The sequence below is a fragment of the Gopherus flavomarginatus genome, chromosome 2 (genome assembly GCF_025201925.1).
Source record: "Gopherus flavomarginatus isolate rGopFla2 chromosome 2, rGopFla2.mat.asm, whole genome shotgun sequence".
In the NCBI taxonomy this organism is placed as follows: Eukaryota; Metazoa; Chordata; order Testudines; family Testudinidae; genus Gopherus; species Gopherus flavomarginatus.
In genome coordinates, this window is record NC_066618.1 from 26,414,288 (window position 1) to 26,427,906 (window position 13,619).

Below are 13,619 nucleotides of genomic sequence, written 5' to 3' on the forward strand. Positions count from 1 at the left end.
TTCTTCTGTTCAACATACACCTCTACCCTGACAGAACGTGACCCCATGTAACACAAATTTGGATATAACATGGTGAAGCAGTGGGGAGCCCCGGCCCTTTAAAGTGCCACCCGAGCCCTGCTGCTTTACCGCGTTATATCCGAATTCATGTGGCGCACCGGAACCTTTAAATCACCTCCCGAGCCCGGCTGCCAGAGCCCTGGCAGTGATTTAAAGAGCCTGGGGCTCCCCACAGCAGCTGGAGCACCGGGCCCTTTAAATACCCGCCAGGGCTCTGGCAGCCAAGCTTGGGCGGTGATTTAAAGGGCCAGAGGCTCTAGCCGCTGCGGGGAGCCATGGGCCCTTTAAATCCCCACCTGAGCCCTGCTGCCGGAGCTCCTGTGGTGATTTAAAGCATCCGGGGCTCCCCGCAGTGGCTGGAGCACCGGGCCTTTTAAATCACCGCTGGGGAAGCCGGTCCAGTCTGGCACGGCGTACCGGCTCTTGCCGGTATGCCGTACCATACCAAACCCGATATAACGTGGTCTCACCTATGAAGTGTTGAGATTTTTTGGCTCCCGAGAACCACGTTATATCGGGGTAGAGGTGTATTACAGAACTGCATCTGTAGAATGTCCTAGATCTACAAGAGACTTTTGGAAATGCAAGGTAACTTCGATATTGTACTATGAAAATCTGATATTTCATTACACCAATAATGACAGTCTTCATAGTACACTAAATCAATCGGGGGGGGGGGGGAAAAAGCACCATAAGTAAATAAAAGTCTACCAAAGATTAATTTACTGACTGTTCCGAAGTAATTCTAAGCACTTAAGACGGCAAGATAAAATAGTTTTGGATATTGAAAATATATACTTTGACATGCGAGAGACTGCCACAGGGTTTTAATCCACTTGCTCCAGCGTACAGAAACAAACACATTTGAAAACAACCATTTAAACATTGTATGCAAGTAATCCGTAACAGCAAAATAGCAACATGGATTGTGAATTATGGGCCTTATTCTGATCTCCATTACGTCAATGTAAGTCAGGAATAAAACTATTTATCTATCTTGTAAGGTCATAATTTACACTTGAAGATACTTCACTGTTCCACTATGGAAAAGAGTAAAAATACACTAAAAGATTCTTGTATAAAAATGGAATGAAAATTATAAGAAAAGTTAGCTTTCTCCCAACCTAGCCTTCGATGTATTTTTCAAAAAAGGAAGTAATTTTATAACAAGAGCAGTATTAATGTTACAGAAGTTATAGTCATTAAAAGATGATGTAAAGTAAATTATGACACTTACCCAACATCAGGAGAAAAGTCTGTACCAAGATTGGCCTCAAGTAAGGCTTTGTAGAAGGGGGAATTAGGTCCACCAACCAACAGGGAAGACAACAGGTTAAGTGTGAAAGTTTCAAAAGTATCTGTAATGCTAAGGAAAAAAAGTAAGTTTAAAAAAAAAATCAGTGTTACAGCATGGTGCTCTTTACAATGGCATTGTGGGGTACTATGCATTATATTTAAGTTATTGTTGTATCAAACTACAGGGGGTGGGTGGGGAAGTGGGGGAGGGGGAAGGAAGAGGTTTTTGTTTTGTTTTTTAAAGTCACTGACAGTTGTACATGTGCAGCTTGGGCTCCTAGAGCTAAACGGGGTTCTTTCCACTTGCTACATCACTGCCAGTCAAAGGTTTTACTGGTTTAATTAGGCCTTGAGGTACATCTGGGCAACCCCATTACATTTAATATGTTTGCAAAACGTAACCAATTAAAATACAGTGAACCACTGGTCCACAGAATACATGGTATTGGCTCTTTATTTCCATGCAGGGCCATGCAGTCATGATGGGATGCGAGGTGACCCATACTATGAAACAAATTTGAGAATCCTTATAGTAAACAATTCTGTCGATTATGCTCATGGTGAAATAAACTCTTAGTAAGATCCTGATTTAAAGGAATAAGCATGATTCTTCTGTTGTAATTTCATTTTCAATACACTTACTCTGTCAAAAGGAAGCTGACACTAATAGTTGTCTGCTTTGTAGGGTCTGTAGCAAATGAATCTGAACCACATTTCACATGATGCTCTCTCTGTCAAGTATAATAAATAAGTAACTAGAGGCAGTAAAATAATTTAAAAACATTAAACTCGAACAGAAGTTAACAACAAAGGATAATTTGTGTTTCTATAGCATCTTCCTTCCATGGATTTTAATGCACTTTACACATGTTAATGAGTTAACTTGTAAATTCATGAATACATCATCCTTCCTTGTTATCATCCACGAGAGGAAGGTAGTATCTCCATTACAAGTGGGAAATTGAGAAAGAAAGGGCCAAACAAATCCTACCCTAACTTCCATCCCATTTAACTCTGGGTGCAAGTTAAAGCAAGAACTGATCCAGAGAACAGAGCAAGCCTCTGGCAGAGCTAGGAATGAAGCCCACATCTCCCATCTCATAGAACTGGAAGGGACCCTGAAAGGTCATTGAGTCCAGCCCCCTGCCTTCAGTAGCAGGACCAAGTACTGACTTTTTTTTTTTTTGCCCCAGATCCCTAAGTGGTCCCCTCAAGGATTGACCTCACAACCCTAGGTTCACCAGGCCAATGCTCAAACCACTGAACTATATCCCTCCCTGCTATCCCTGCATTTTCTCCTAACTCCCAACACTCTGTCAGTTGCTAGATGGATAATTCTCTAATAAGTGAATACAATGTGGCAGTCTTCAAACACTGAGGGATCATTTAGACCCTAACATAACAGTATACAGAACCTAGAAGTCAATCATTTAAATTTATCATAAGGCCCAAAGACAGTTAACACTTTTATAACCAAACAAAATGTCTGAGTGTTCTATGAAAACACACAACAGTAAGTTGAATAGCCCTGCAGACCAGACTCAATATTTAAAGTACTGCAATACAAAGGCTGTTGTATATTTATCTTTACTTACAGGCTTATCCCAGAGTTGCTGTACTGGGATGGCAGTATTTGGTTCAATTCTATGAAACTTAGTTAGCGCTTCTTCATGAATTTGTTTCAAATGCTGCTCCAATGGGAAGTTACCATAAGTGAAGAACCTGCATTTTAAAATGTAAGATTAGGATTTAATTTTTTAGTCTGCACGCATAATACAGTAGCAATGAAGTCTGAATTTCATGCATCTTGTAGTGAGATGTGACTGTGTCTTCATGGCTCACAACCCTGTTAAAAATACCACCAAAAATTCTGCTGCAGAAATAAAACACACACACACTAATCAGAAAGTTATTCAGAGCTGATCAGCCCATGCCATTTTCCAGTCAGTTTCATGCACTGAAGTCAAGAGCACTAAATGCCAGCAGCTAGTTTATAGGACAATCATATAGTACTCTTGGGGGAAAAAAAGTTGAGTGTCCAAAACAACCTAATCCCAACAGCCAAATTCCTAAAACACTATTTTTCTAGAAGAGAAGCAAGGTTATTTAGAGGCTCGCTACACAGATAAGATCTCACAATCCTTGCCTCAATGAGCTTACAAATTTTGACCTGATCCTGCAATTGGCTCCACTGAAGAAGACCCTTGCCATTGATTTACAGGGGCTCTACACAAGCTCTAGGACATGCCTATGAAGAGCATATTGGATTATCAAGATCAATATTCAGACATGTTAGAAATAGCAGATTGAAGAGAAAAACAACAGTGGGATGTGGGTTGGGAGGTCAGCATTGCAATAATTGAATTAATTTCTCAGGAAAGATGCTGGATTGACAGCCCTCTAAGCTGAATTTCTATTTATGCACATAAATGGTTCAGAAAAGGCAGAAGCAATACAAGCTTCCCCACTAACACCTCTCAATTCTATCTGAAGGAATCACCTTTAAATCTCCATGTCAAGTCAATTATTAGCTTCTATGCAGGCCTTGTCAAATATACCAACAGTTAATGGCTGATCAATAACACCTACCAGCAGGAATCTGATACCATTACCTCATGTCACACAAGCCACTGAAGAGCCATCAGATTATAACATCTTTCTGTGACTTCCAATATGGGCTTGATTTGAATGAGTGACAAAAATTTAAAAAAAAAAAAAAAAAAACCCACACATCATACCCATTTATCCATTCTTGGGGCTATCAAATTTTGCCCCACACCTTACATACTAAACACTAATATGAAGTAAATATCTGCATTATTGTGAGAGACACAAGTAAACACACACATGGCTAACCCAGTATATCACCTAAGAAGTTAACAACAACAATTTAAAGTACCTAGCATTGCTTGGATGATAATGAGTGGCATGGAACTGTTTAAGTTGTTCCCATGTAAGGTCAGGAATACTTAACGGATCTCCACCAGATATTACAGCATAAGTGTGATCAGGAAGGAGTTTATTCTGTAGGTGTTGTGAGAATAACCTCTCATTGTCTGTCTTAAAGGGGGGAAAAAAAAACATTTTAGCAAGACATCAGAGGAAATTTTAAGATTAAAAATATTTAAACAGTAAGACCTGATTGTATACACCTTACTCATAAAGAAATTCTTACACAAGCCTGTAGTCCACCCATTCCATTGACTTTAATACAACAATTTTTATTAAAGAAGTATGTTGCCACTGTTTAGTCAGATGACTAATGACCTATTGCTACAACATTATAATTCCAACCTTTGATCAAAAGATAGGAGAACAGCAAAATCCACTGCTTAAATACTACATTTATATAAATAATAAGCTTTTCAACAGACTATCCTTCAAAACAAATCCCATTCAATCTATCTTATCTATCTTCAATATTACTACTGAGTGCAGGAGGTTAATGCTGGGGAGAAAGGAGCTATTCAAATTCAATGAAACTATGAAATTATTAATCTGCAATTTAAACTATTTTAAATATTCACAATATACCTTTAAAAAAGTATTTATGATAAAAGCCAGAACTTACAAATGCCCCTTTCATTTCATTAAAAACAATTCCTTTGAAGACTAGTGGTGTCTGAGGATCAGTTGGATTCTCATGTTCTAACCTCCAACCTTCTTGCCTGTAAAAGTTTTAAAATTATAAGCAAGTCTTTCATTTTTAATGTTTATACACCCAACTGTACAAGTCTTACCAGAAATCTAGTTGTCGCAAACATGGGAAAAAAGCAGCATCCAAATACACGGACAGGAGATTCTGAAAATCCTTTGGATTTTGTGTTGAAAATGGGTAGAGTGTGTAATCACTGGCTGTTTACAAACAAAGTCAAGTATTAATGACCAAAGTATCTTAGGAAGTTTGCAATGCATTTCACTCCCTATTTTTATTTTAAGTTCTATTGTCCAAGTAATTAACTGGAACAGAGTAGAACCTCACTAATTTGCGCAACCAATAACGTCTATAGAATGTGATGGTTTCTCTCTGCTCCTCAGCAAAGATCTAATATTGTAGTAAGGATCTCATCATTAAGAGGGTTGTTTTGCAAAAGTGATGCTAACAGAACATTTACTTATATTACTATGAAGTATCAACTAATCTATACTTGTCAAATGAACAAAATACAGTTTGTAAATCAGCACTTTCTTGCTCGTTTGCTTGCTAGTTTATAAAATTCAATATTTTGCAAATGGATCTCCCAGTCAATGTAATTAGAGAGGCTCAACAATACTTGTAAATAATTACAGCAAAACAAATACAAATAAACATTGAATTTAGGAAGTAAGTCGTAATTATAAAGTAAAGGATAATTAACAATATTATATATGCCAGGAGTTCTCAAACTTCATTGCACCGCCACCCCCTTCTGACAACAAAAATTACTACACAACTCCAGGAGGAGGGAGCAAAGCTTGAGCCTGCCAGAGCCCCACCACCCCAAGTGGGACAGGAAAGGGAGAAGAAAGCCAAACCCTGAGTCCCGTTGCCCTGGGCAGAGGGGGTGAGGTGTGGGCAAAGCCGAAGCCCTTGGGCTTTGGCTTTGGCCCCAGGTGATGGGACTCGGGCTTCAGCCCCAGCAAGTCTAAACTAGCCCTGGCGACCCCATTAAAACAAGAGTCGTGACCTACAGATTGAGAACCGCTGAATTATATGCCGTTAAGTTATCTTGAACTCACCTGTAAATGCATTCATGAAAGTGGACAGTGATCTGTTTAACATTTTAAAGAAAGGATCTCTGCAAGGATACTTCTGAGAGCCACAAAGCACAGTGTGTTCAAGGATATGTGGAACACCAGTACTGTCCAACGGGGTGGTACGAAATTGTACACTATAAAAGAATGCAACACAATGGTTTGTGACCAAAACACAGCACATTCATTACTTGTTTGGTAGTTTGGCCTTATGTGAAAGGCAGCATGGTTTAGTAACTAAACTAGTCTTCCAATACTGGTACAGTTGGGATGCAGGAATATCATTCCTTTCAAGGGGAAACCACCAAGCTCACAATTAGAGGACTTTTGGGGGCTTGCCAGGAGAATGTATATCTTTTAGATGAGATACGGTGTTTTTCCAGTGCATGATATGCGGTTCAGCAGACAAACTAAGTACAGTAACTAAGGTTGTCGATAAAATAGCTACAGTAGCTAACACCAATATTGTAAACGTACGTCCCCTTTTGACAGTGACTATAGCAATATTTGTTACTAACCTTACAGGTAAATTGTGTGAATTAAGCCTTGATTACATATGAAAGTTGTACCACTTTAAGTTAAAAACAGCACAACCCCCTTGTGTAGAAGCTCTTAAATCCATTTAAGAGGGTATTACACCAACTTAGTTTACAAAGATAAGCAATCAACATAAGAGAAATTGATAACGCATTCTGAAATTGATTTGATAGTATGAATTTTTCCTTACCAAAAAATAAACTCATTTCACTAACTGAAAGGCAGAAGAGAAATTAAGTTTTACAACAGTTTTGGTAAAATAGAATTTTTTTAAGTCTTGCAACTATGAGCTCCTTAAATGGAAAGTATTAGCAATGTTCAAGTATTATGAAGCTGTGTTAGTGTTTGCAGGTCTCAGGTTGAATACCTAAATAGATTATTGGAGTCCTCACGTGCCACATGTAAATATTTGGCTCCTGTGTTCTCATGACTAAGCTTCACTGCAGTTAGGAATAGCTCAGGAACAGCTGTTACCTAAATTGGAAGAAAACCTCCATGTTAGTATTTAGATAAATTCTATGTAAAATAATTTGTGAACACTATGAAAAGAACCAACTAGCCTCTGCTGCACATGAAACACAATTAGAACTAAACTAGAAGAAATTAAGGTTATGATGAAAAGCAAAAACAAAGAATTTCATAGGGAAGATTATACCACCATACAATTCATTATATTATATTAAAGTCAGGCACATTCAAAGGATTAACAGTCATCCCACTATGTTTTACATGCAAGTATGCTTTACCTTCCTTGTCTTTGTTGTTTTATGTTGCAACTCTTCAATATATTAAAAATAATGGTGACTTTTTTTGTAAGAAACAAAGTATTAAGGAGTAATTTTTAAATATTTTTGGTCTATGTAGAAAAGCCTAGGATTTTATTGTGTTCCCATTTGCTCAAAGGTGCACTGTTACGTACACTGTCACTGACAGATACTTCCACGTGATATAAATGATTTTGCAAGACCATTTGGTACTTATGTACCATGTTTCGGAAAGCCAGATCAAACACTTATGCTCCCATCTTGCAGCTGGATTTATGCATTGGTCCTGTCCCTCACACCCAAATGGAGTCTGATTAATTTCAATGGAACTCAAGAAGCCACTAAATTGCACCAATTTCAGGATCAGAATCTTAGGTTGTAAATAAAACTTAGCTGGTGAATAAAACATAAGTGGCGCAAGTCTATTTTAGCAGATACTGTAGTTTTCATAGCATGTTGAATTAGAGGTGAATAAATACAAGAAAAATAAATTAAATAACACAATTACCTGAAGGGCAGAAATTATAGTTGTATCTGCACTAGAAACCAGTAATATTTATCTGGTATAGGAAACAATCTTTGAACAATCTGGCCACTTGTATAAATTGTAGGGAGCATGAGATTCAGAAAATAGGGCACTGCACTAAGGATCTGGTTTCTATTACTCGCTTTAGCGCAGATCACTGATTTTGGCCAACTTACTTCCAACTCTGTGTGCTAAAGTTTTCCCCTCGGTAATATGGGGATAATGATACTGACTTCCTTTAAAAGGATATCAGATGAAAAGAGCTACATAACTATTGCTAGTTCCACTACAATAAATAGGGTATGCCTCCCCGACCTAAGAAGAGCTCATATTTTTGTAATAACTTGCAGAAACAAATAAAAGAACATGCAATGAAATACAAGTACTGACAGATGATTGGATGTTTAATATAGTTTTCAATGGCTTGAGTTTCTTCTCCAAAGTTTACACACGAGTCACTGTGTTTTGCTTGTCAGAAATTCTAGCAGAATTAGTGTCTTCTTCTGAAGCAGGCATTTTGTATTAGCAATGCCTGAAGATTTTTGTCCACAAGAATATTTTATCTGCTTCTATTTGATACTCAAAGGATATATGTAAAAATTTACCCTGCAACCCTAACTCTTGGTCTCAGCTTCTGCAGGGAAATATCTTACACTAAGTTCTTTGTCCAGTTATAAAGTGCTCACAGTGAGAGATGGAGAAAAAGGTAATACTGTACCTGGTTTACAATGAACCCATGGATTTGTTCTCCTATCTTGTATTGTAGTGCTCTTTCATTTACAGACCCACTCTTCCACCTCCATGATTTCTGACTCAAAGTCCTGAAATAAAATTTTATTTTTTAAAAAAAGATGCAACCGCATGCACAGGTTTCTCTTTACCCCATCCCCTTTCTGTGCTTAATTTTGGGAATGGAGAAAAGAGTGTATTATTATGAATGTTGCATCCTATAGACCTGTGATTCTCAACCTATTTGCCATTGTGGGCCGCATGTGTGTTATGTGGGCTGCATCCAATGCTACCTGCATGGCCCTAAGAATGTTACCTGGGCCACAGCTGGCTGCTGACTAGATCACAAGCAACCTATGGGCCACAGGTTAAGAACTACTGCTATAGATAAATGCCAAGTTCCTACATAGAAGAGTTTACAAGATAAAGTTGAGCTTATTGCAAGAAAGGAGCCTCATATGAACAATCCCTCCCACACAAAATTTCACTGACTTCAATGGGCATCTGCCTACATTTCAGGATTGGGGCCTAAAACAAAAGAGGCAAACATTGGTTAGGGTGGGTGTCAACTTTGCGGTCTTGTCTGTATTGGAAAAATTACAAAACAAAAACAATATTCCCACCAGTTCAGCAAAGCCCTAGTGTAGTCAATACTCCAGAGGCCAGAACTATTTTTACCTCTGTGTTAGTTATGTCTGTTTTTCTTGCTGAACTGGTAGGAATTTTTATGGCTGTTTTTCCAGTGCAAGCATGGCCTAGAATTATGCAATATTTTAAGGAAGCAAGGTGAGGATTGGGGAGAGCAATCAGGATCATTGGGTTATGTCACATTGATCAGAGTTCTAGGAGGTAAGAAGACATCAAGTGAAGTAACAGTTTTGCTGGGGTAATATCAGGGAACTGAACAAGTTCTGGATAATAGGATGGGAGAGGCTGTGTGTCAGGGCAATATTAGAAATGTAGCTGAGAAGGACAGTTAGAAGGAGGGACCATAGCGGGATTAAGATCTAGGGAGCGTGAAGGAGGGGTTTCTATGAGGCAGCATCAGATGGATTATGACCTGACTATGGGAGGTGTTTTTGTAGCAGATTAACAGCGGGGGTGAAATTGTGCATGTTGGTATAAGGACCGCGTGTAAATGGCAGGCAGGAGGGAGTGTTATCAGAAGTAGGGACTGTGAGGGGGTCATATTAGAAAAGGTCAAGATGATATGTTAGGGTGTGTATGGATAAGGGGAATGTAGAATTTATAGGGGATAACAGGACATTTGGTACTGCAAGAACACAAACTAGGGGGAGGGGCAATATTCATAAAGCTTACAGGGAGACAAATGCTTTGGGGTGTGGGGAGATACAGGGGGTGTGGGATGTCTAGGGAGATGAATGGTGTGAGGGAGGAAACGGGGGTGGGGGGCTGGGGGAAGGGGAGGATGTCTAGGGAGATGAATGCTGTGGGGTGTGGGCGAGGATACAGGGGGTGGGGGCTGGGGGAAGGGGGATGTCTAGGGAGATGAATGAAGGGGATGTGGGGGAGGACGAAGGGGGATGTCCAGGGACACGAATGATGGGGTGCAGGGGAGGATACAGGGGGTGGGGCTGGGGGAAGGGGGATGTCTAGGGAGACGAATGCTGTGGGGTGTCGGGGAGGATACGGGGGTGGGGGCTGGGGGAAGGGGGATGTCTAGGGAGATGAATGAAGGGGATGTGGGGGGGGATGAAGGAGGATGTCTAGGGACACGAATGATGGAGTGCGGGGGAGGATTCAAGGGTGGGAGGGACTGGGAGAAGCGGGGAAGTCTAGGGAGACGAATGCTGTGAGGTGGGGGGGATACAGGGGGTGGGGGATATCTAGGGACATGAATGCTGTGGGGTGTGGGGGTGGATGATGAGGAATATCTAGGGAGACGAATGCTGTGGGGACTGGGGGAGGACACAGGGGGTGGGGGCTGGGGGAAGGGGGATGTCTAGGGACACGAATGAAGGGGGAGAGGGGGAGGATGAAGGAGGATGTCTAGGGAGACAAATGATGGGGTGCGGAGGGATACAGAGGGTGGGGGCTGAGGGAAGGGGGGTGTCTAGGGAGACAAATGATGGGGTGCGGGGAGGATACAGGGGTGGGGGCTGAGGGAAGGGGGGTGTCTAGGGAGACAAATGATGGGGTGCGGGGGAGGATACAGGGGGTGGGGGCTGGGGGAAGGGGGTGTCTAGGGAGACAAATGATGGGGTGCAGGGGAGGATACAGGGGGTAGGGACTGGGGGAAGGGGGGTGTCTAGGGAGACAAATGATGGGGTGCGGGGGAGGATACAGGGGCTGGGGGAAGGGGGTGTCTAGGGAGACGAATGATGGGGTGCGGGGGAGGATACAGGGGCTGGGGGAAGGGGGGTGTCTAGGGAGACGAATGATGGGGTGCGGGGGAGGATACGGGGGGTGGGGGCTGGGGGAAGGGGGGTGTCTAGGGAGACGAATGATGGGGTGCGGGGGAGGATACGGGGGGTGGGGGCTGGGGGAAGGGGGGTGTCTAGGGAGACGAATGATGGGGTGCGGGGAGGATACAGGGGCTGGGGGAAGGGGGGTGTCTAGGGAGACGAATGATGGGGTGCGGGGGAGGATACAGGGGGTGGGGGCTGGGGGGTGTCTAGGGAGACGAACGATGGGGTGCGGGGGAGGATACAGGGGGTGGGGGCTGGGGGGTGTCTAGGGAGACGAACGATGGGGTGCGGGGGAGGATACAGGGGGTGGGGGCTGGGGGTGTCTAGGGAGACGAACGATGGGGTGCGGGGGAGGATACGGGGGGGCCACAGGGGGTTCTGCGAGGAAGATGCTGGGGGCGGCCGATGCGTGTGAGATGGTGGATGGGGTGATCGGGCCCAGGACCGCCGCACAACGCCCCTCCCCCCCCCGGCCCCTCCTCACCGGCTGAGGCCCAGCAGCCGCCGCGCCGCCAGGTAGCGGCTCCACATGGCTCGGCTCGGCCCGTCCCCCGGCGCAGGATCCCGACCGGAGCTCCAGGCCGGGCCGCATCGGAGCCTGTGGCGGGGGCGGGTCCGTGGCTGCCTGCGCCGGGCCCTCATTGGCGCGGCTGCGTCGGCCGCCCGTAGCCCCGCCTCCCGCCGGCGGAGAGGGACGTCCCCGGCCTGGCCTGCCGGGCGAGCGGTCCCCGGCGGATCGTAGCCCGCACTGCAGCGCCAGCCGCCCCGGTGCGCGGGGTCGGCCTGCTCGGCCTCACTCTTGTCAGGCTCGGATCGGGGGACTCCTAACATGGGCGCATCGCACCTCCTTTGGGGGCCTCCCGGGCATTTCCCCCGCGGGGCTGGGCTCCTCGGCGGGGTCAGGCCCGATCTCCTGAGGCTGTAGGGCAGCCACGCTCTGCTGGGCTCAGAACAGGTCACCTTGTGGAAAAGACCCAACTTGGGAAGGGCTTGGGGCTGTCTGTTTTAGGAAGTATTGGCAGGTTCGCCAGCCCTTGTTCTGTAAATATCGAAAGCCTAACACTGATCGCTGCAGCAGTCAGCGTTGGGTTAAAGAGACGTGAATATTAGGGAGCCCAGTCATCCAGTTTGAACCAGCCACCCTTTGGGGGCGGTTTGTTCCCCAGCTGGCAAGTCTGAACATGGCTTTGCCCAATATCTGATCGGGGTGGTGGGGAATGCACATTTTAAGAGTAGGGTGACCAGACAGCAAGTGAAAATTTGGGACAGAGGGTGAGAGGTAATAGGAGCCTATATAATAAAAAGACCCAAACAGTGGGACATCTGGTCACCTTATTTTAAGAGTGTGCCACTCCGGCACCGCATAACATGCACTGTGCACATGAGGTCATGGCAGTCAGTGCAGGGGTGCGCTTAAAAATGGTGTCCTCCCTGCTCCCCTTCTGCAGCATGACTTCACACATTTTTTCTAGAAAGCTGAAAAATGTAATACCTAACTTGAAAGTATTGGTACCATGGGAGAGTAGGCCAGTTAGTTTTGATCTCAATGCAAATTGGCAAATTTCTGTTTCCAAGGTGGAAAAGTTCAGAAATTTACAAGCAACTGAGAATAGTGGTCCAGAACAAAAATGGTTGTCCAGCCTTAAAGGCAACCCTGAAAACCTACTCAGGTTTTTTTTTTTAAATAAGTTAAAGCTAGTTTCACATACCTCACCTGTTACTGATGGCTCCCACATCCTCCTAACTTGTGGTTTTACAATCACATCTCCTTAGTTTTTAAATGTTTTTTTTTCTATTTCCTGTTACATGAAAGACAGACACAAACAACAGGGGAAACTAATTAAGGCCTGCAATTAGATTCTTGTGTGAGATACTTGTACCAAACCACAGCCCTATAGATACAGTAGTAACATATTTTGAACAGAGACCTGATAGAAGTGTATGTAGAGTGGCAAGTGCATCTCTGAAGTCATTTGGTTGACCTCAGTGGAGATTCACTAGAGATCAGTTTCACTCTGTGTGCCCACTGGAGAATCTATTGCACTTCAATCTTAGATTCTTGTTCTGGTCTTTACTGGAGATGGCTTGATATTTGATTTAGTTTATAAATTGAAATAATACATTTTTTGGTCCTAATACAGGCATTGATGTCTCATCTTCATTGTATGGGCTCCAATACATATACCGAAAGAGACCAAGGATCTGGGGAATTAAGTATGTCCCCAAAATGTACAAACCTGTGTTTCTAAATGTAGGTTCCTAAATTCATATTTAGACACCTAGACAAAAGCGGCTGGATTTTCGGAAGTGCTGAGAAACTTGTGAATCCATTTTAAGTCAACAGGAGAAGCAGGTGCTCAAGTCCTTTGAAAATCTGACCATTTTTATCTAGGTACCAACATTTTAGACACCAAAATTTTAAAATTTTGGCTATGGCATTTTCTGAAAGCTTTGAAATCATATGTGGTCTAGCAATTTCCATTAAAATATTTTACTAAATCAACATATTCTACATCTTTCTGACTCCAAACACGACAACAAAGG

The 13,619-nt window shown here is 43.2% G+C and overlaps 2 protein-coding genes across 2 annotated transcripts in view; both read right to left on the reverse strand.

The window, feature by feature from the left end:
• The window catches only part of PITRM1 (pitrilysin metallopeptidase 1), a 49,366-nt gene extending 37,692 nt beyond the window's left edge, over nt 1-11,674 (reverse strand). Inside the window, exons 1-10 of the mRNA XM_050942230.1 lie at nt 11,560-11,674; nt 8,636-8,738; nt 6,995-7,101; nt 6,076-6,227; nt 5,097-5,211; nt 4,928-5,024; nt 4,256-4,416; nt 2,952-3,078; nt 1,999-2,087; nt 1,298-1,426 (exon numbers count right to left, since the gene is read on the reverse strand). Of these exons, the coding sequence (XP_050798187.1) occupies nt 1,298-1,426; nt 1,999-2,087; nt 2,952-3,078; nt 4,256-4,416; nt 4,928-5,024; nt 5,097-5,211; nt 6,076-6,227; nt 6,995-7,101; nt 8,636-8,738; nt 11,560-11,606 (1,127 nt within the window). The 5' untranslated portion in view covers nt 11,607-11,674. The remainder of the gene's footprint in view (nt 1-1,297; nt 1,427-1,998; nt 2,088-2,951; nt 3,079-4,255; nt 4,417-4,927; nt 5,025-5,096; nt 5,212-6,075; nt 6,228-6,994; nt 7,102-8,635; nt 8,739-11,559) is intronic.
• LOC127043513 (presequence protease, mitochondrial-like) overlaps nt 1-11,906 on the reverse strand; it is a 47,846-nt gene extending 35,940 nt beyond the window's left edge. The window contains exons 1-6 of the mRNA XM_050937371.1: nt 11,560-11,906; nt 6,076-6,227; nt 5,097-5,211; nt 2,952-3,078; nt 1,999-2,087; nt 1,298-1,426 (exon numbers count right to left, since the gene is read on the reverse strand). Coding sequence (XP_050793328.1) covers nt 1,298-1,426; nt 1,999-2,087; nt 2,952-3,078; nt 5,097-5,211; nt 6,076-6,227; nt 11,560-11,906 — 959 coding nt within the window. The remainder of the gene's footprint in view (nt 1-1,297; nt 1,427-1,998; nt 2,088-2,951; nt 3,079-5,096; nt 5,212-6,075; nt 6,228-11,559) is intronic.
• Between the last annotated feature and the right edge of the window lie 1,713 nt (nt 11,907-13,619).